Source organism: Carassius auratus, chromosome 48, assembly GCF_003368295.1.
Source record: "Carassius auratus strain Wakin chromosome 48, ASM336829v1, whole genome shotgun sequence".
NCBI lineage: Eukaryota > Metazoa > Chordata > Actinopteri > Cypriniformes > Cyprinidae > Carassius > Carassius auratus.
The window spans coordinates 5,499,670-5,521,564 of record NC_039290.1 but is presented as its reverse complement, the minus strand read 5'-3'; the positions used below and the strand labels follow the sequence as shown (position 1 = coordinate 5,521,564).

At 35.7% G+C, this 21,895-nt stretch overlaps 3 protein-coding genes across 6 annotated transcripts; 2 read left to right on the top strand and 1 right to left on the bottom strand.

The window, feature by feature from the left end:
* The first annotated feature begins 607 nt into the window (after window positions 1–607).
* Window positions 608–2,280, top strand: LOC113065348 (reprimo-like protein). Its single transcript, XM_026236575.1, has one exon. It carries the CDS (start codon window positions 1,289–1,291, stop codon window positions 1,595–1,597), a length of 309 nt encoding a protein of 102 aa, XP_026092360.1. The 5' UTR covers window positions 608–1,288; the 3' UTR covers window positions 1,598–2,280.
* Window positions 2,281–11,249: 8,969 nt separating this feature from the next.
* Window positions 11,250–14,663, bottom strand: LOC113065347 (gametocyte-specific factor 1-like). Of its 3 annotated transcripts, none has more exons than XM_026236573.1 (8): window positions 14,132–14,663; window positions 13,779–13,904; window positions 13,473–13,591; window positions 13,238–13,364; window positions 12,586–12,666; window positions 12,334–12,397; window positions 11,857–11,927; window positions 11,250–11,582 (listed from the first exon to the last, which is right to left on the bottom strand). In XM_026236573.1, coding segments are annotated over exons 2-8 (549 nt in total). In that variant the 5' UTR covers window positions 13,864–13,904; window positions 14,132–14,663; the 3' UTR covers window positions 11,250–11,580. The 3 variants fall into 3 exon arrangements, with proteins under 3 accessions (XP_026092358.1, XP_026092356.1, XP_026092359.1); XM_026236571.1 differs by lacking the exon at window positions 14,132–14,663 and adding an exon at window positions 14,089–14,107; XM_026236574.1 differs by lacking the exons at window positions 12,334–12,397; window positions 14,132–14,663 and having other exon boundaries at window positions 13,779–14,080.
* Window positions 14,664–15,279: 616 nt separating this feature from the next.
* On the top strand, window positions 15,280–21,713 carry LOC113065612 (LETM1 domain-containing protein 1-like). 2 transcript variants are annotated; one of them, XM_026237019.1, is made up of 9 exons: window positions 15,280–15,398; window positions 17,644–17,801; window positions 17,902–18,017; window positions 18,108–18,190; window positions 19,956–20,142; window positions 20,245–20,346; window positions 20,437–20,589; window positions 20,671–20,767; window positions 21,392–21,713. In XM_026237019.1, the coding sequence occupies exons 1-9, from the start codon at window positions 15,280–15,282 to the stop codon at window positions 21,496–21,498; spliced, it is 1,122 nt and encodes a 373-aa protein (XP_026092804.1). In that variant the 3' UTR covers window positions 21,499–21,713. The 2 variants fall into 2 exon arrangements, with proteins under 2 accessions (XP_026092804.1, XP_026092805.1); XM_026237020.1 differs by lacking the exon at window positions 17,644–17,801 and having other exon boundaries at window positions 15,296–15,398.
* Window positions 21,714–21,895: the final 182 nt, after the last annotated feature.

Here is a 21,895-nt window from a genome sequence, read left to right as displayed (position 1 = left end):
ATGAAGGAGAAAAACTTGTGATGACTTGTGTGTATTTTCAGTGTTTTGAAGGTGTAGTGCCGACACCAAAGCATCCAAAGACTGAATTCGGATTTAATTAAAGAATTGTTATTACAATGCTTACTTCTTTAAAATGTCTTGATTTTTCTAACACAAAAAGCTATAGTTTGAAAATTTCACAATTACAGGGGATAAGTTTTATGGAAACTAAATGCTAAAGTTTTCAGATTAACTGCTGTAGGTGCATTATAACTTTTTGAAACATTGTAATCTTTTCCAGCTACTATGGTAAAGTAGGGTCATACTGCCATCTAGCGTTCTGAGTAGAGCTACACCAACTGATTCGAATCACCCCGCTTTTTTCATCTAATGGACATTTTGGCTGTTTATAAAATACATTTGTGGTTATTTATAAATGAAACCTCAAGACTCACAATTTACACTCATTCGTTTACTTAATTTGTTATTACAATTTTCAACAGTGGCTCGTCACAGTATAAACAATTTCGTTGTAGATGTAGTGTAACTGAAACTCTAGACCGAATTAAACAAATGTAATTTTGACCACATCTCAAAACAGGGTGATGGAAATTATTTTGAATCATTTGAACTTAATCTTTATCTTTCTAAGGCTAATTTCATAGCAAACCTTTTATTTAGCCTATCCCGAATACGCTTAAATAAATGATATTTTTGCTATATAAAATATATAAATTTGCTTTGAAATGGCACACTATCCGCTCAAACTATATTGAATTTACTTCAGATGTTCTACTAGTCCAGATACCCGCAGTCTTCGCATTTGACGATTTGGACCAACTGTTCAAGTGAGCATGAACACCACAAGTGTTTGTAGAACTTTCCATTATATCATGGGACACACTTAGTGTTGTAAAAAAGTCGTTCCTGCATTTGAGCAGGAAAGGAAACCGCTGCCAAAACAGGCACATAGCCTACTTTTAAGACCCCCTCTCCTTACCTCGCTGAGTTCAGAAGAAAACGTGTGCGCGTCCCCGCGCTACTCAGCGCGCGCTCGAAGACACTAAAATACCGGAGTGCGCTCCTCCAGAAACACTGAGACTGCTGCAGAGTTGCTTGGATGATGTAGCCTACTCCATTATATATCACAAATAAACCAGACTATCTGCCACTAATCGAAGCTTTGATTACTTTTTTTCTTTTGAACAATGATATCAATGGAAACTCACAAGTGACCTTGGCAAACTCAGGACTCTTTGGAAGTTTGAAAACCTCAATACGCGTTACAAAACGCCACAGAAAACTCGACATGAATGCTTGGCACGGGCTACTGAACCGGACGATCTCTACAGCGAAGCAGCCTTTGGAAAGCGTCCGAGGATGCTGCAACTTGTCGTTGATCACCAGCGACGGGCTCGGTTCACCGGTTCAGGACGAGCGCGAGCAGTTCATCATGCGTTTGGTGCAGATCGCGGTTCTCTGTGTGCTGTCACTGACTGTCATTTTCGGCATCTTTTTCCTCGGGTGCAATCTGCTCATCAAGTCCGAGAGTATGATCAATCTGCTGGTGGAGGACAGAAGACCTTCTAAAGATGCGGGAATTATGATTGCTGCATGAGTGGAGTAGCCTAGACCGTGCCACAAACCTGACTCAAACTGTCAATTTCGCATGAACGACACCTGTTGGGATGATTTTCATGCAAATGCTTAAGTAAATGTTGTTTTTATATAATTTGAATTTAATTTTGGACCAGAAACTAATGTTGGAAACAACGGAGACCTTTTTTTAAAACCCAGAAATGTGTTGCGTTAAACATTTGACTACATCGTCCATCAAAACACATACTTCATATAGGCACCTGAAACAATAAGAGAAGAAAGATAACAGGGGAGTACATTTATCCAGGATGGATCATTTGAAATTGAGAATTAGTCATTTGTTTTCTATTTATATTAGCATTGATTCATGTGATTCGTTGATTCAACTGAAAAAAAATATCGAGAATTTCTGCATGGCTTTAAGAAAGATGATTGTGTGTAGGCTACTTGCATGCAAAATGGATTAAAAGTAGATGCAGAACTCTAAAAATATTGTTTCATTTCAATTCCTAGATGACATTTAGACTTTTCAAAGTTTCAAAATATGACAGTCCAGTTAACTAACCAATTAGAATTGGTTATTATCTGTCCATCACATTAGATGATTAACCACCAGTCATAAAGTTTCACACTCTTGACAAATACATAATTCATTGTATTCTGACATGTATCACAAAATTAAAATAAATACAATATAAGTAAAATAAAAAGTCTAACCTCTCTTGCAGGTCTGTCGCAAAGGTTCAAGCATAAAGTGTCTTCAGTACAGGAAAAAACACGAATCAAGTCCTAAGAACAAGAAAATTGAGTTAATATCTATTAACCACGATTTAATCTTTTTCATCTAGTTCTCTTTGGAATCTTGGCAGCTGCATTACAGCCACAGTGCAGATCACTTGATTTGATGGACTGTTAAATTTATATCTTTTTTTCATATAAGCATTTTTGCTAATTTCCTTGGTAGCTGGTTCTTAAAACAGATAAATGCTGTTGAGAAAATAAAATATGTTTTTTTCTTTCACAAACAAGCAGTTAAAAAAACCTAAAAGGATTCAAAATATGTCAGCTTTTGAATCTGACATTCTACTGACTCACCAAATGAATCTGGAATAGTGCATCTTCACCATTTCTCCTGTCTTAGGACTTTTGCAGTAGGCTATATTAAGTTGTATCCTCTGGAATCATACTCTTAAAGAATATTCATGCAACAGAAAAATAATGGGGCAAAACAATTAGCAGCTAAAGAATTTGTAGGATAGAAGGCATCTGCAAAACCAAGGTGCAGCTCCAACATGGAGGCCACCTTTGCTTACCAACCAGAGATAAATGTGTTCCCTGTAAAACAAGTAGAAGAAATTACACACTTTTATATGGCAAATGGAACAAACCTCTCAAAGTCATAGGTTAGTTCTTCTCTTTCTTGATGCTGCAGTTGACTTTAAAACACACATACACACTCACACACACACACAAAATGCAGTAAATCTAAAATTCTATTAAAAAACTATAACATACTAATGCTAAAACTAGGGCTAACCATTAACTTTTGTTTAACCTAGCTAACATACAATTTTAGGGATGCTTTTCCCAAAAGCATGAGGCACAGATGACAGGAATCGGGAGTTGTTTCACAATAAACAAACTGCATAACTGCTCAAAATGTTGACGTTAGTATGATTTTTAAAACAAATTAACACTTTTTTTACAGTAAGGATGCATAACATTTTATTTCTGACAGCGTAAACAAAAATGCTGAAATGTATAGGCCTATAAAGAAAAACACAGCTTTCAAACGTTAAGTGAGTATTATTAACGTTACTGATTTTATTATTTGAATAATTTACAAGATCTGTTAAGTTTATAAGTATAGGTATCGGTTTTGACAATACTGGGATTGAAAACAGAGGTACAGGACAGAAAATTGAAAAGAGGTTTGGCCCAACATGGTTCAGTGTGTACCTCCGATGTGAGCGGCATGATGCAACTAAGGTCAGTAGGCTTTAGAACCCATTAAAATCAATGATCATAACCCTATCTACAATGGATGACGGACATTGTTATTTCTGACAAGGAACGGATTTGCACTTTACAGTTACTGTTATTTAGCCTACTGTAAAGGGAATTTGCAGTATTAAATTCACTGGGGGATAACAGTGAACTACAACATTATGTAACTTAACCTAGGGCCCTCGGTATCTTAATTACATTAACGAACTGCTCCATAAATTGGCAGCCACTTGTGTCACTTTAAAGAACATGGTCAAAGCCATTCACTCTAATACATGTGACTGTTGAAAATGTGCCAAAGATAGAATCAGTGCCTTAAAACAGATGGTGCTAAAAAACATGCAATGGAGAACAGGGAGCTGTAATCCAAATTAGAGATTAAGGGTGCATGCTATATCACTGACCCCAATCCTAGGACATTCAGCTCATAAGACCCCACCACATATAATGGGTCACTGCTTTTTTTTTTTTTTTTTTTGTGCTTTTAATGCACTGCTATACCACACAGATGCTGGTTTCATACTATAAACAGCTTAATCCAAAATTGTTCAGTTTTTGATTGATAAACAGTTGGCTCAGGTGGGATTTTTTAAAATAAACTCATATTTTTGTTCAGTATGCTGATGCATTAAATTAATCAAATGTGATCGTAAAGACATAAAGTTACAAAAGATTTCTATTTCACATTAATGCTGGTCTTTTGAACTATTCATTAAAAATACCTGAAAAAAATATTTTATGAAGTTATAATGAATGCATTATATTAAGCCTTAATATTATATTTGATTATTTTAAGCCTTAATATTTATAAAAAAAATCAAGCAGCACAAACATTATAACATAATAATAATAATTTCTTGAGCACCAAGTCAGCATATTAGAAGGAGTTTTGAAAGATAATGATTAATTTAAATAATTCTATACATTTTTCAAATAATATACTTATTTTAAATCACACATACAAACATAAATATTGTGCATATACATATACGCCAATTTGATAAAAGTGCAAGTAAAAAAAATTATATTGCAAATTCATCTGGGCCTGTCTAGGATGAATATATATTATGGATAGGTATCTTTATGCATATCTAGTGTTTAAATATTTTAAATATTCCACAGTCATAATATAAATAATTGAAACTCTTTTTCAGTCTGTGCAGTTAAAGGGTTAGTTCGCCCAAAAATGAAAATTATGTCATTAATAACTCACCCTTATGCTGTTCCAAACATGTAAGGCCTCCTTTTACCTTTTACGGTATACTGTCCATGTCCAGAAAGGTAAGAAAAACATCATCAAAGTAGTCCATGTGACATCAAAGGGTCCGTTGGAATTTTTTGAAGCATCGAAAATACATTTTGGTCCAAAAATAGCAAAAACGTAGACTTTATTTAGCATTGTCTTCTCTTCCGTGTCTGTGTGAGAGAGAGTTCAAATCAAAGCTGCTGGATTTCCGGTTCGCGAACGAATCATTCAGTTCACCAAATCGAACTGAATCGTTTTAAACAGTTCGCATCTCTAATACGCATTAATCCACAAATGACTTAAGCTGTTAACTTTTTTTAATGTGGCTGACACTCCCTCTGAGTTCAAACAAACCAATATCCCGGAGTAATGCATGCACTCAAACAGTACACTGACTGAACTGCTGTGATGAACACTGAGCCGAGCCAGATAACGAACAATAGACTGACTCGTTCATGTTTTTGGGCGAACTAACCCTTTAAGATTCTGCCGTTTATGCAGATCTTATTTTTCTCCTTTAGAATATCATGAAAATCTTGAAGACAGAACTAAAAAGAGAGAATCTTGCTATGGGTTCTCATGAATTTTCCCCAGATAGGCACTGAATGATTGATGCCATGATTGCTTTATATTCCTTCAGACCTTCTTTAAAGAAAGAGGGAGGGCGAGTGGATGAAAGGAATGGAAGAAAAGGTCACTCCCGGTGGTTGTGGCTGTCAGACAGCTGTATGGTCCTGAGAAGTGACGTGGCATTATGAACTGACAGAGCTAGAGAAAGGCTATGGAACAGGGGAAATGTCAAAGTAAAAAGGAGGGAGAAAATGTGAGGTCTCTACAATAAATGTTAGCATAAATGTTAAAGCATTAAAAAGGCTCTTGGTGGGATTCAACCACCTTAACCTGTTATGCAACAAGCATTGATTCTACAGTGATTCTTTAAAAGGCCTACCAGTGAAATACTTTGTGCACAGGAAGTCACTGTTTGCTACCAACTGACAGAGAAACAATTATAACGATGCCCTAAACTATTTTGAGGTGAATCCAAAACCATTCACCATCTATGAAATGTCCTCGTTTTAGATCATATCTGACAGCTTTAACTCCCACAAGTAATCTGTATTTTTCTTCATCGTTGACAGAATGTTATACAAAATCAAGGGTCTGCCCAAAAGCCACAGGGGACACAGTCTAAAAAAAGATTCTCTGGAGACTAACTGTGTGACCTCGAGGAGGAAAACTTACTGTGTTTAATCACACCATCACATAGCCTCAGTTACCCTCGACATGCAATATACAGTCGATATAAATCCTTCATTCAGAAGAAAGTTCTAAAATATAGTTCTTTGGAGTCGTTATGGCTTCATTAAGTTTTTTGCAGATGTGAATGATTTAGATGTCAGCATGAGGCGGCAGTGGCTCAGTGGTTCATGTAGGTTGTCTACAAACCGGAAGGTTGGTGGTTCAAGTGTCGAGGTGTCCTTGAGCAAGACACCTAACCCCAGCTGCTCCCGACGAGCTGGATGGCGCCTTGCATGGTTGATACGACCGCTGTCGGTGTATGAATGAGTTTTGTGAATGGGTGAATGTGAGGCAAATTGTAAAGCGCTGTGGATGGCCATGTGGTCTGTTGAAAGAGCTATATAAATGCAGTCCATTTACCATTTAGATGTACTCTACATATGCACAATTATATTTATATAAAACAAAACAACAGTCGCACATACACAAAAATATATTCAGCACAATAAAGTCACAAATCACACAACATACACATTATTAGTTCAGTTAACTTCAAAACTGTGTGACTGACTAAATCTTACAAATGTTGACGTTCAGATTAAATTCACACACAGAGTCTGGTTTATCATTGTGGGGACACTATATAGGCGTATTGGTTTTTCTAATGTAAAAAACGTATATTCTATCAATAAAAACCTAAACCTACCCCTCACAGAAATACTTCTGGATTTTTACATTTCCAAAAAACTAATTCTGTATGATTTATAAGCTTGTTTTCCCCCATGGGGACCTCAATTTAGGTCCCCACGAGTCGGTACATTCAGGTTTAAGTAACCCCTGGGATAAAAAAATAATAATAATGGAACAAACAACATAAATAGGCTAGTATTTAAATATCTTTAAAAAGATTTTAATTGAATGATGCTTTAGTATGGTACCCCCACAGATGCATTAATAACTGACATGAGGCACCATGATGATCAGACAGTTGACCTGGCTGCTCTTTCTCATCCTTTTTAATTCATCTTGCTTATTCAGTTGCTTATATATTAGAGATATAATTGCTATTGTTCTCTATCCCTCTGAAAGGCTATCTCTGTTTTGCATGGACAAATGCAAATGCTCTAATGCGCTCCCTGTCGTCCCACAAGCTGCAGACTTTAGTTTAGCATTTGGGAGTAACAGCTGCAATACCTTTCCATCACAGTCAGGACAGAGCGACCCATCACTCTAGTGGTGTGTGAGGAACAGGAAGTGACAGGCTGTTTTTTCCCCCTTCCCTTCCTTTTTGTTCAGTCCAATGAGTCTAAATGTGATTGACAGAAAAAGGCATTTTAAACCCAGCCACTGCACTGCAAAGCGCAAATGTTTGTACAGCACACCAAATATTGCATAACTAGATTTCAATGAGAATTGACAGCTTGAGTTGCTGGCTGCGTATTATTACACATTTTGTTTTCTGATAAAAGGCCTACGAGAGTTTTATGGGTGTTGATAAAAGCATCTGAGGCAAACATACTTTGAATTTCAAAACAAACAAAAAAAACTTGACACTGCATTTTATATATTAATATGAATTTACCATTTAAATCTTCACTGAAGAAAAAATAAAACTTTTTTTTTTTGCTTATATTTGCTTTAACGTGTTTGGTATATTAACATTATAATGTTAATATACCAAACACGTTAAAGCACAGAACTGCATTTCAATAAGAAACTTGAACTCTAGGTTGATTTACCCTGAGATGGGAAACTGAGTTTTTGGGTTCAACTTAATAAAACAAAAAGGTTCACAGGTGTAGGCTACATGACTTTACAAACATTTTAGTGTCTATTTTAATCTGCAGCAGCTTTCCACATAGTCTCATGCTCTCTCACATAATTAAATGTTCTCTAATCCAAACTGTTGCATTTCTTAAATTAATGAAATGATCATTTGACTTAACCTGTTTTCCTAGGTTTGACATGTTTCCCCTCATTTCAGGGTTAATATAATAAACTAAAAATAAATAAAAAACACTTTCACTCCCATTACATCAATATTTATCCAATTAAATCAAGAATTATTTGAAATCTTGAGTCTTAAACTTAAAAATCTGCATATGTGGGGGAAAAAGCTAATTTATAAAAAAACAAATCTATATTCAGGGAAGGACTAGGATTCCTGATCTAATGATTTTAATATAAATTATTTAATAATTTCACCTGCATATAAGAAAATACAAAATAATCAGAAAGGCTAAAATATGAACAGTGAAACAATATTAATAATAATGAATATAATGAAGTCCTTTGAAGTCTTTTTTTTACTACAACTGATTGCTGAAACAATATTTTGTGTGTTGAATTTGTATGAAATGAGATTGTAAGCCTGCGTTGTGACAAGAGACATGTCACAATCAAGTATTTCAGAATCCTGTATGATAAAGTATATATATATATATATAATTCTTATTTAACCATAAGATCAAGCACGTCCTCTGAATCTGAAGGAACAGTGATGTAATCAAATTCCTTCTGTTTGTCTACCAACTGTCAGAAACGTCTTGCTGAACCTTTTCAAACATGCTGTCTCAAACTGCAGCACGTTGAGTCCTGTTGAACAGCTCTTTCACACATTGCTTACGCAGATGGTGACCCAGACATTGCGGAGACCTCAACCTAAGCTCAGAGTCCTTCAATTATCACATTGCATGCAAATAATACACTGCATCTTTTCCCACCTGACTGTACTGGCTGGGTTTCAGGAACCCTCACAAACACAGAGCACCATTTAAAGCAAATACTGAATGCTTTAAGTGCCTTACAATGATTTAAGTATGTCACTGCTCTGCATTAAATTAGATCAAATCTTGTTAAAGTCAAATAATTTTTATTGCTGGAAGGGGAAAACTTTAAGCTGGATGAATTTAGTACAAACATTAAAGAGAACACTGAAGAAAAGAACTTTAATCTTCTTTAAAATCCATTTTGTCCAAAGATCAAACATTCTTAAGTGTCTTATTCCCCTTTTAAGTTCTGCCAGCTATACTGATAAACTATCAACATTGAAGTACCAGCAGAAACAGATGAAACCATTCTTCGTTTTTTTAAGATGGGAACTGGGCATCACTCACTGAATTAAATGCTAAAGCATATTATCAATGAATGCACACAATATCTACCAAAAACATTAAACCAAACTTTGGTAAATCTATGACATAAGTCATAATTAAGACAAAATTATGACAGTCAATTATGAGCTGAAAAGCTAAAATGAGATATAAAAGTCATAATTATGACAAAGTTGAAATTGATAGCCAACAATTAAATGAAGTCAAAATTACAATATATGAAGGTAAATCATGACAATCAAAATTTAGACACTAATTCATACCTTGAAATTGACAATTTGAAGTCAAAATTATGAGATACCAAGTCATAATTATGAGAAAAAGGCAAACATTGAATTCCACTGAACTATGAAATTATAAATAACTTTTATTGGTCTAGTAAACAGCAACCAAACGCTGCTGTTAGGCGCTCTCTGACGTAACTGTAAAACGCTGGCAGAACAGAAAGGCACAACACAGGCTGCTAGAATTGCTCTCTGGGGAAAATTAACTGAAGGACAGAATACATTTGCAAATCATGAATAGTATACACCAATCCAGAGCAAGGGTGGAGAACCACACTCACACCACATTATTTTCTGCTCCAAAAGATGCATTCTTGGTCCAACTTTATTATCTAAGCAGAACCTATTAATGCCCCCATTAAAATCTATGAATGAGACGCAATCATACATTGTTATTTTTCTATCAGCATAGCTTAAGGGTACGAGTGCCCCACTTCTTTCCATTTCTAGACTGTCCTATTCTGCAGACCGTCATGGCCAATGATGAACTGACACGCTCGTGTCAAAACATAAAATGCTGAGCGAATGGAAGCGTGTGAGAGACTACAGTATGATGCTGATTAATTTCAGCATCTGTTGGAGGGGAGAAAACCAGATGCAAATGAGGAGACTTTATTATCGGTCACGTTGCAGAATGTTTTGTGTGTCATCTAGGATTTGTCTGATTGTCTCTGCATTCAGATCTGATTTAGTTATGGTTTAAGATTAAATAATTTTAATAATACTAGAAATTCTCTCAAAACAATAAAAATAGATTTTAAAATGTTAACGTTTTTATATTATATAGCAATGTTAAGGTTATTTTTAGATTTTAAAAAGTATTTTTTTTAAATACTGCTGTTACTTAACCTTTTAGATTAAGTATAGGATATTAGCTTGAATTTTAACCATCAAGCAACAAACCATCACAAAACTCAGACAGCATTGCACTTAAATTGGCTCACATACCCAAAAAGTGAAGTTTAAAAATAAAAGGGAGATTGTAAACTGCTTCTCGGCACAACAGTGCAACAAAGGAAGCGCTACACAGCTGTGTTTAACAGGCACAGAAACAGATCAGCCCTGGGTAGTGCATACGCAATTGCAAGCACACATACACAGAGACCCTCTCATCATGCAAATTTCTGTCGTCTGTGCAGCTAGCAAAGGGAGAGCTGGTGTGGCCAGCTGTCTGTGCGGGTTAAACAAGGCAGAGGAGATGAGGAAGAGGGGGCAGACCTGTGGCCCTGCCATACTAACTCATCCTTCATTCATATTGCCACAGTTACACTAGCCCATCTTCTCTAGGACTCAAATAACCACTGTAATGGAAAAAGGACAGAACTTTCACACACTAATTAAAAATGCTCCAAGCACACTGTGGGTGAGGACATAATCTCCAAAATAAAAAAAGATTTCAAAAGACTGTTACAATAATGCAACAATTTACAAAATTGAATCCATCTGTTAAATATACAAACACTATTGTTAATGATATTAATCTATGAGAGAAATGCTATTCATTTTAGACTAAAGCCTAAACGTGTGTAAAAATGTATTCCATTCACAATTTAAACAATGCATTTTTACACTATCAAAACCATATACAAGTTTTTTTGTCCAATTTAAATTAAGTCATTAACTGTTTGAATTTTTACTTAAGTTTTTAATATTGTTAATTATGAAAACTAAACTTATCAAATTCCCAAAAGTAACAGACTTCATTTGGGATTGTAGTTTGTACAAAAAAAAAAAAAAAAAAAAAAAAAAAAAAAAAAAAAAAAAAAAAAAAAAAGAGCAATAGAGGCTTGCACTTAAATCTTTAATGAATCATACAGATCAGGATTAAAGAACCACTTCCACAAAAAGCAAAAGGTCCAGAAAGATTGGCACTGAATGGGGTCTCATTTGAAAATGACAATTCTTTGCTTTAATAAGGAGCATCTCTACACATGGACCATAACCGTTTACAGAGTGTATTACCTTGTAGAAAATAGGAAAAGGGAAATTTCACAACACTTTAAAAATTAAAAACTTTAAAATATAAGTAGACTTTAAACAAGTTAGGCTAGAAATCACACAGGGCTTAAAGTATCAAGTAAGATTAGTAGGTAAAGTCCATCCAGTGGTGACATCCTTACCAAAAAAAGAAAGAAAGAAAAAAAGTGAGAATGCCAATATTGTTATTACACACACACACACGTAGCATACACTGCTTAGACTAGTCTAAAAGTAATGTAATTTTTTTTACAATACTGGTCATAACTGGTTTAGAAATGCCACAGGACTGTTTGAATCCGCTAAGAGTGCTGCTGCCATCTACAGGAGTGTTAATAACTCCCATGGATAGAAGCGCAGGCTCGTCTAAAAGTTACACCCCTGGTTAAATTAAGAGTGTTAAAGCGCTTACAGAGTTTCCATGGAAGAGTCCGTGGTGCCCGGAGTCCATCGGATAAACTGATGGTGGTAGATGGCTCTGGCCTAACAAAAGCAAGAGTGCAAGTGTATATAAAGCAAAAATAATAATAATTCACCTGAGTGGAGCCACTTTAGCCCCGTTTTGTCAGAAAACAGACAATGGTCAGGTTTTTTTGGTTTTAAATGCAGGAATAAGTAAAGAGTACCATAATTCCTCAAATAAAAGACTGGGCCTTTATTTACCTGAGCTGCAGAAGGTAACAGGCTTTTATTTGAAGCAGGCTTTTATTAGAGGCAGGCCTTAATTTCTAATTCCATCTGTTTGATAAGTAACCGTTTTAAATAACCCATTTTAAATGTAAAAGCGATAGCGTTCCAGTGTACAAAGATCATAACATTAGCTCAGAGTCAGTTCAGAATCAATCACAAAAAAAAAAAAAAAAAAAAAACCTGAACTTGGAGGACTCACTTGTTTTGGGCAAGCTGATTGTTGGACGCACCCCAGACAAACATAGCAGCATTATCATCAGCCTCTACAATCATAGGGCCAAACAGAGGGAATCCAGAAAGAAGGGGACTTATTCTTTTAAACCAAAATAAAAATACAGAAACTATATACATTTAATAAGGCAAACTGGCAATGCCACAGCAGATATACAACAGAAGCCTGAAAAAACGAGACTCAAAATGGCACCCCATACACTCAACAGACCACACACACCTGTTTCCCAGTCCTCATAGGGTGAAGGGTTTGTGCAGGTGTTAACAGGCACCTGAAACTTCTCCAGCAGCTCTACATTTCCTATAAAAAATAAAAAAAGATCAAAAGCATACAAGAAAGTTCAATTGCTATTATGTGTTTTTTTTTATTTTTTAAATCAAATCTTTGTATACTGTAGGTATGACCGAAAACACAGGCATCTAACGGTTAATCTACAAAAAGCATATACATAAATCCAAATAATAATAAAAAAGTTATTGCATAAACGTGTCCTATTCTGAGTCCTAAACTTCTGAAACATTGGAGTCTATTTTTAGAGAATTCAGTACAATTTGGGAAAGAAATCAATTAAATCTATGTGGGTGGGGATTAAAATGTTCAGATGTAAACCTTTCTGTTATCTTTAACATTTTCAAAAGTAACTAGTTTAATTACACTTTCTCAGTAACTTATGGATTACGGTTACATTTATTTTGTAATTAAATTACATGCAACTAGATACTCCCAAACACTGATCCTGACTCACAAATGAAAAATATCTTTAAAAAAAAAAAGATTTTGGAAAGGAGGAAGGTTTTTTTTTTTTTTTTTGGTCCCATGAAAGAACAACGAAAATCTCTCAGTAACAGACCATCAAACATGCAACACTAACCATCTTCAGCATTCAGTGACCTCTTGTCTTCACAGTTCGCAATGTGATGAGACAACTCATGCTTGGGAAACAAGTGTCTGGCGTTGAAGGGGCAAGTCTTCAGTTCACTAGCCAGTTTGGGGTGGTTCTGATACAGATAGGGGGTGGACAGATAAAGTCCTCAACACCTTCACAATTTCAATAAATATATCATCAAAAACAAACACATGGAGATCCCCCCCCCCCCATAACCCACCTTCCTGCACTTGAGAACATGAAAAGGGAAGCGAGAGGCTCTGATCTGGTGGTTTTTGTCATAAGGGCACTGCACAATCCTGTTGGGGTCACCGACGTCATCAGTGTCTTCACTATAAACTGTGGAAACAAGAAGCTCATCATCAAACTTGGTTGATCTTGTGGCTGGTTCACACGGAACGCCTTTTCCGTTCCACTGCGCTACTCATCCAGTGTTTTTCTATGTGAACGCGCTAGATGGACGTGTTTGACTAATATTGTGATTTCAGATGGGGTAGGCCTATAATAAATCCAGCTGCTAAATTACCGTTTTCTTCAGTCCAGCCATGCTGTTGATTTTCAGAGTTGACTCCGGACGGACCAACGCTACTCCCGAATCTAATAGTGGCCATACTCGCTTCCTTCTGGGGTTTTGGGAGTTCAAAATGTCACCCTAAATAAAACACGCCAAGTTTTAAAAAAACACAATGATTAGTAGAAAAGTGGCTCGTGCTAAACAAGACAGTTAAAGCACTTGAAAGAAGGTACATCGACGCCAAAAGTCATAGTAGTTCGATCAAAAACATTTGCAATTTTTCTTTAAAAAATTAAAATAAAACAATCACAACGTGCAATACTTTCTAATCTCTTTACATGGCATAGTGTCGACAGAACACTTACTACTTGCTTTTGTAGTCTTAAGGTATGGCACGTGCTCCCCTTCACTTGATTGACCGTGAAATGTCACGTGACCCACTACGTAAAAACATTTGTTTCGTCATTACAATATTACCATAATTAAATACTATGTTCAATACTTTTCCAGATAGAGACAGAAAAAACTATTTTATATAAAATAAAGTTAAATAAAACAATTAAGTTCAATTCATTTAATGTTAGATTAAATTAGATTAGAAACAGCTGTGCTGATTAATGTTTTTGGAACCTGTGATACTTTTTTTCTGGATTCTTTGATGAATAAAAAGCTTTTATTCAAAATCTAAATGTTTTAATTTGTAACAATATACACTACCTTAAAAAAATTGGGGTCAGCAAAAAAAAAAAAGAAAAAAAAAACTTTCCTTTTCTTTCTTTTTTGTTGTTGAAAGAAATTAATGCTTTTATTCAGCAAGGATGTGTTATGATTTATATTGTAAGAAAATATTTATATTTTAATGATTGCTGTTTCTTTTTATATTTATTCAGAAAATAATCCTGAAAAAAAAGTTTCACAAAAAAAAAAAAAAAAAAAAAAACAGGTTTCACAAATTACCAAAAAAAATTATAAAATAATATAAAAATTAAGCAGCACAACTGTTTCCAACATTGATAATAAATCAGCATATTAGAATGATTTCTGATCATGTGACACCAAAGACGTAATTAGGATGAAAAATCAGCCTTTGAATTACAGAAATACATTTTAGGCTATTTCAAAGTATATAGAAAACCATTATTTTGAAACGAAATAATATTTTACAATATTATGTTTTTTTCTGTATTTTAGATCAAATAAATGCAGCCTTGATGAACAGAAGAGACTTCTGTAAAACACATTAAACATCTGACTGATCCCAAACTTTTGAACAGCAGTGTACAAATATATTAATTTTTAGTTTGCTTGAGCCAAGAAGACTAATACTGTTTTGAAATTACTCCAATCGCACAAATACTACGGTATCTATCGAAAAAAATAAATAAAAGTGGTGCGTTTCTCAACGGCTCTGGGTAATGTATGTGCTGTGATTGAAGCAGCCAATCACAGCGCCGGGCCTGCATTCCATTCTCTGAAGACACGCCCACGAGAACTGTCAGCTGCTCAGTCCAAGATGGCACTGTCCTGTAGAGGTGTGTGCAGCGGAGCTTCTTTGATCTTATTGTATGGAAAACGACCTGTCGGAGTCAAAGCAAGTCTCTGCACACCTAGACTGGATTACACAAAATCCAGGTAGCCTACTATTCGTAACAAGTATAGGATTATCGATCATATGTATGCGGTTGTGTGCATACCATACATCTAGGTGTTTTTGCATATGCACTCGTTATAAAATGATATTAAATATAACGTAATGTTTCATCCTAAATTATACAAATGGAGCTACCGGAAATATTTCTCATTGTCTGTCCTCCTTTTAATTAAGTTGGTTCGACGTTTGACATTTGTCAGAGATTCGCCCTCGGAAATCTTCTGAGCTCAAGGACAAGAAACATAATGTGTTATAATTGTTTTCAAATGTAGAAGAGAACACGCAATGTGTTTTATTTGTTTTTATCTGCCTTAAGATATTGTCACTGATAGTCCTTGTAAAAGTGCAGGGTAGGGACCGCCTGCAAAGTGCAAAACCAAGAGCCACTGAGCAAAATCACAATTAAAAATTGTCTTATTACTGGTTCATAAAATAACATTTAGATGTTGGTTTTATTTACAGAACTGCAGGTGCATCTCAATAAATTAGAATGTCGTGGAAAAGTTCATTTATTTCAGTAATTCAACTCAGAAAATTGTGAAACTCGTAAAATAAAGTGCCACAGACTGAAGTAGTTTAAGTCTTTGGTTCTTTTTAATTGTAATGATTTTGACTCACATTTAACAAAAACCCACCAATTCGCTATCTCAACAAATTAGAATATGGTGACAATCAGCTAATCAACACAAAACACCCACAAAGGTTTCCTGAGCCTTCAAAATGGTCTCTCAGTTTGGTTCACTAGGCTACACAATCATGGGGAAGACAGCTGATCTGACAGTTGCCCAAAAGACAATTATTGACACCCTTTACAAGGAGGGTAAGCTACAAACATTCATTGCCAAAGAAGCTGGCTGTTCACAGAGTGCTGTATCCAAGCATTTTAACAGAAAGTTGAGTGGAAGAAAAAAGTGTGGTAGAAAAAGATGCACAACAAACCGAGAGAACCGCAGCCTTATGAGGATTGTCAAGTGAATACAATTCAAGAATTTGAGTAAACTTCACAAGGAATGGAATGAGGCTGGGTCAAGGCATCAAGATCCACCACACACAGAAGTGTCAAGGAGTTTGGCTACAGTTGTCGTATTCCTCTTGTTAAGCCTCTCCTGAACCACAGACAACACCAGAGGTGTCTCACCTGGGCTAAGCAGAAGATCTGGACTGTTGCCAGTGGTCCAAAGTCCTCTTTTCAGATGAGAGCAAGTTTTTTATTTCATTTGGAAACCAAGGTCCTATCTGGAGAAAGGGTGGAGAAGCTCATAGGCCCAAGTTGCTTGAAGTCCAGTGTTACCTTTCCATACCTTTTGTGTTTTTTTGAAACCAAAGTCACTGCACCCGTTTACCAAGAAATCCTGGAGCACATCTTGCTTCCTTCTGACCAGCTTTTTGAAGATGCTGATCATTTTCCAGCAGGATTTGGCACCTGCCCACACTGCCAAAAGCACCAAAAGTTGGTTAAATGAGCATGGTGTTGGTGTGCTTGACTGGCCATCAAACTCACCAGACCTGAACCCCAGAGAGAATCTATAGGGTATTGTCAAGAGGAAAACGAGAAAAATGAGAAACGAGAGATCAAAACAATGCAGATGAGCTGAAGGCCACTGTCAAAGAAACTTGGGCTTCCATATCACCTCAGCAGTGCCACAAACTGATCACCTCCATGCCACGCCGAATTGAGGCAGTAATTAAAGCAAAAGAAGCGCCTTACAAGTATTGAGTACATGTACAGTAAATGAACATACTTTCCAGAAGGCCAACAATTCACTTAAAACTCTTTGTTTGGTGAGCTTTTGTTAGATATCAGCCAAATTCATCACAATTAAAAGCACCAAATACTAAAAACTACTTCAGTCTGAGATGCACCTGTATAGCACAACAAAAGCTATTGAAATGGAACATTTGAGAAAAAGCTTACAAAACATCACAAATATTGTGGAGTTTACCGCCCCCTAGAGGACAATGTTGCACTTGTCTTCAAATTTGACATTCAGAAGTTTAAATAAATTAATTTAGAATGCACACAGTTTGATATGTAAACTTTAATGGGTGTGTCTTGTTACTTGTTCAAAGAACAATGTTTACAGCCATTAGGGTGCATGCTATTGAATTCAAGCTGAATCTGTTAACACATTCATTCTCAGAAGAAATTGCCCTGGGTTCATCAGGAAATACAGTACATGCCCTGCCCTGTTTTGATACTTTACAAATTTATGTATGTATGTGTAGTAGTTTGTGGTTTGTTAGACACTACTCACCTTCACAAGCAAGACATGGAATTGGTCGAAGCATTGTGTCCGGTCTGAAATGGACCAATGAGAAATATGAGAGATTCCTGCAACGTCGCTTTCCACGATTTTACGTTCTCTATCAGACTTTTATGAGAGGTCAGAGTGAATATATGTTTAAAATCATTACTGAATTTGTATCCTCATAGCATCTTGGGCAAATATGATATAATATAGGGTTTTATGATTTTCAATAAAGGTTTCCGACTCCTGTTTCAAGATGGTAAAAAAGTGAGAAGAATCATAGCCTGCATGCTGAATGAAAAAACTGAGTACCAGAATTTGCATTACCGTGATATGGAGAAAATCAGGCAGGTGGGTCAAAGAGCTGAAACAGACATTTTTGGGATATATTGCTGTTATAAGTTGTATTCAATTGTTATCATTTTTGTTTGTTGCTTTCAGGTCCGCAGGGACTTAATCAAAGCCATCCCATTGGTCATCTTATCAATACCTCCCTTTGCCAACTATGTGGTCTTCATCCTTATGTGAGTATTTAACTTGTTTTGGTGTTTTGGCTTTTAGCAATTATGAAGTATTTTTGCATCTTTGAAACTGCTTGAATATTGCATGTCTCCTTTATTATCTGTCACTCTTCCATTCATTGATCCAATGATACTTCCATCCTCAGGAATGTGGTTTTTCTGTATTTATTCAAATTCCTGTATTTTCTGACAATAACAAAGCAACAACATTATTAAGAGGGGAAAAAATGGCAATTTGTCCATAAAATAACCAAATGATACCTGAAGTGAGTGTTGTTTATGGCTAGTGATCTTATTTGCCTGTTTATATATTTGTGAAAGTTTGTTCTTCTGTTTAACTGTTTTATTACAGTAACATTATATGTAAACATGCATTCACAGTGCTCCGATTGACCCGGTATGCAAATTTCAGGGGGCCAATAGATCTCTCAATTTCAGATGACAATTCCTTTCTATGCGTTTCATATATTTGAAAAGAACTGATTTAAGCGCAATTGGACAAAAGTCATTTACCAATTTTGCATGAGGTACTTCGGTTACAGGGATGACGCATCTCTTGTATTTCCTCTTTTGAATCTCTTTATATTCCTTCTGTGTTTTTTTTATCTTACTTTAACTGCTTTATTTAACTCCTTTACGTTCTGATGACTATGCGGCATGAAATAAAAAATTTTTCCCATATTTAAATAATGTTTCAAATCTTTGTTAATCCATGGCTTGTTATTTTGCTAGATTCTGACATTCTTTGTTTGAACAACAGAATTTACACAGAAACTAATGTAGCAGCTTATTTTATCACTCATCAATTCATAGTTACTACAACAATCATTATCATTAAAAAGAAGCCCGATTCAGTAAACTCAAAGCACACTCTTAACCTCTCTATTATAAAATTTAATTAAGAAATATATTACTATTGCAAAAATATTATTGTAATATAGCAAAGGAGTGATAATAAAATTAATGATAATAATATTGAAAAAGCTCAGGCTACCTTACTGCAGAGCTCTATGAGGTTGGTTTTGAGTCGGCTGTCATGGACAGATGAAGATGTAAAATTTCATCAATCTGAGGGAAAAATTGATGCGTTTTAAAATAAATATTATTATTAATCCTTATATCTATTACAATAATATTTTTGCAAAAGTAATATTTTATTAATTGTATAATTTTAATAAAAATATATTTATGTTATATATATAGTTTTTGATAATAATATAAATAATTATTATGATCCTTTTAATTTTACAGTGTAATTGTATTATTGCAATTGTAATATTTCTTTATTGATTGTTTTACATTTCATTTTTAAATGTTAAAATACTAAACCTTAAATACGTTTATCGTTGTTGTTGTTATTAAATACTAATAACTCAATAGTATTATTTCAATAGTAATAATAATTTATTTCGATTTTTACAATGTAAATACTTCTTCAGTAATAGTTATTAAATACTCAACAAATAATACTACAATTATTTTGCAACAGTATATTATTTGGGGAAGTCTTGGCCTAATGGTTAGAGTTTGACTCCTAACCCTAAGGTTGTGGGTTTGAGTCAGCAATACCACGTCTGTGGTGCCCTTGAGCAAGGCACTGAACCCCCAACTGCTCCCCGGGCACCATAGCATAAATGGCTGCCCACTGCTCTGGGTGTGTGTTCACGGTGTCTGTGTGTGTGTGTGTGTGCACTAAATGGGGAAAGGTGGATGTTTTTCTTCTTTCTTGTCCTTAGCTGATCACATGCCTGCATCATCCTCTACGTAGGTACCTCTATCCTCGCCAGCTTCTGATCCGGCACTTCTGGACCCCACAGCAGCTGGTGGAGTTTCAGGGGGTGTATCATGCCCAGAGAGCACAACACCACTGGGCTATAGTCAAAGGGCTGGAGAGCATATCAACATCTGTCCAAGACAGCCGCCTCAAAAGCCGCCTCATGGAGCTCTGCAGTAAGGTAGCCTGAGTTCATTCATAATGTTACGTATATGCGAAACCATACCCTTTATAATTTAATTCTGATTTTGACTTTTCAATAAATATAAATGTGTGTCTGCAGGTCCGAAGTGGAGTCCATCCTGTGGTGTCTGATGTCCATGCAGTGAGAACTTTGTTCTCTGGGCCTCCCTTGGGTATCAAGAGAATATATGCAGATCAGATGGTGAGCTTCAAATACTCAGCTGAACAATGAACTGAACTTTAAATGTTTGTTATTTAGTCTTGTATTTGAAAAAAAAAAATGTATTTGCAGAGGCACCTGTGTCCTTTGCTTTTCCTGACGCCCCGCCTCCCAGGCTTCTGGATTGGTCGACGCTTGAACAGCCACGCCTTAGAACTCATGCAGCTTGACCGCGCCATTGTTCGATTAGGCGTGCACCAATTAAACGATGCGGAGCTCAGAGAGGTCAGGGGTCACTCTTTCCTGCCTATTACATTTTTTAAGCAGACTTTCTTTTGAAGACTATTTTTACATCACATCTCCTAGGCATGTTACGTGAGAGGGCTGAATCCTGACCATCTGAGTCCCGGACAGTGCCGGGAATGGCTCACACAGTGGTTGCAGTTCTCAACACACCTCAAAGGTATACAAGCCATAAGACATTTATGGAGTGATAAAAACAGATGTCGAAAATGTCCCTCTGTGAAAAGAATTTAAAGTTAATGTGAAATAAGAATTTTGAACCTGGCCTTTTCCAGTGTTCAGATTTCGGTTCTGGATATGTATGCAAATTAGTGCGTATTTTAGATAATGTAAACATAACATTTCATTTGCAACATTTCTGTATGCAGATTCTCTGTAGACAATACAACATGTCTAGTGTACAACTGAATGAATTGCCGAGGATACTGTATCCCATAATGCAGTGCAGTGTTATGAATGAAGCAAAAGTAATTTTAATGATTATTTACTCAAAATTAAAACGGTTCTTGATGATAACAGTGTGGCATATTAATATTAAGAATTACAGTTTAAATGTTGTTTTTAAGTATATTGTGTACTGCACAGTATTCAGTATTTGAACATAAATGCACTCTAAAGTTAGCTTTTAATACACCCTGAATGTTTCTTAATTGGTCAGTTGAGGTTTGTGTTGAATGGCATGAACAAATAACAGAAGAAACCACAGTTTTTCTTTTGAAACTGAGATGACAGTTACTGTGTTGCACATTCATTGTGGTATTGTGTTTCCTTTCTGTTTGACCAGAGTCAGAGACCTCCCTCTATTTGCACTGTATGGTGCTGCTCACTGTAAACTACCCTAAACACCCAGGTCACTGGCCTCAGAAAGAAGTAGATGACTTCTCTTCCTAATGCCCAGTGCTGAAAATCCACCACCACACCCAAAGGCAAAACATCACAGGAACAAACAGACTCATGTTTGCAAATCCAAGCAGGGCAAAACCTTTTTTTTTTTCTTTTTTTTTATACATGAGTCCTTTGGTTCAGTCACACATTATTTTCATTATGAAGGAAATCTTTCAAGTTTCTGCAGGAATTATTCTTTAAAAGTGTTTCTTGGCGATCCAATTTAGTTTATTTTAGTAAGGAACAGACAGGAAGGTCATTGTCACTGAAAGATGTCATCGGGATTCTGGAACATGCGGAATAATTAAATTAATTTGTTTTCTTCCATATAGTTAGGCTGTGTAATTAGTGACATACATTTACACTATAAGAGGTTCTAACAACCTCTGAGACAAAAAGTACA

What these genes read in the sequence shown, in the direction of transcription:
- LOC113065612 (XM_026237019.1), top strand. Translation starts at nt 15,280, where the DNA reads ATGGCACTGTCCTGTAGAGGTGTGTGCAGCGGAGCTTCTTTGATCTTA. An exon ending in CTATCAGACTTTTATGAGAG is followed by an intron (nt 17,802 to 17,901) that starts GTCAGAGTGAAT and finishes TTTTCAATAAAG; the next exon opens with GTTTCCGACTCCTGTTTCAA. An exon ending in TATGTGGTCTTCATCCTTAT is followed by an intron (nt 18,191 to 19,955) that starts GTGAGTATTTAA and finishes TCCTCTACGTAG; the next exon opens with GTACCTCTATCCTCGCCAGC.
- LOC113065348 (XM_026236575.1), top strand. Translation starts at nt 1,289, where the DNA reads ATGAATGCTTGGCACGGGCTACTGAACCGGACGATCTCTACAGCGAAG.
- LOC113065347 (XM_026236573.1), bottom strand. Translation starts at nt 13,863, where the DNA reads ATGGCCACTATTAGATTCGGGAGTAGCGTTGGTCCGTCCGGAGTCAAC. An exon ending in TGGCTGGACTGAAGAAAACG is followed by an intron (nt 13,592 to 13,778) that starts GTAATTTAGCAG and finishes TTGTTTCCACAG; the next exon opens with TTTATAGTGAAGACACTGAT. An exon ending in GTCACTGAATGCTGAAGATG is followed by an intron (nt 12,667 to 13,237) that starts GTTAGTGTTGCA and finishes TATTTTTTATAG; the next exon opens with GAAATGTAGAGCTGCTGGAG.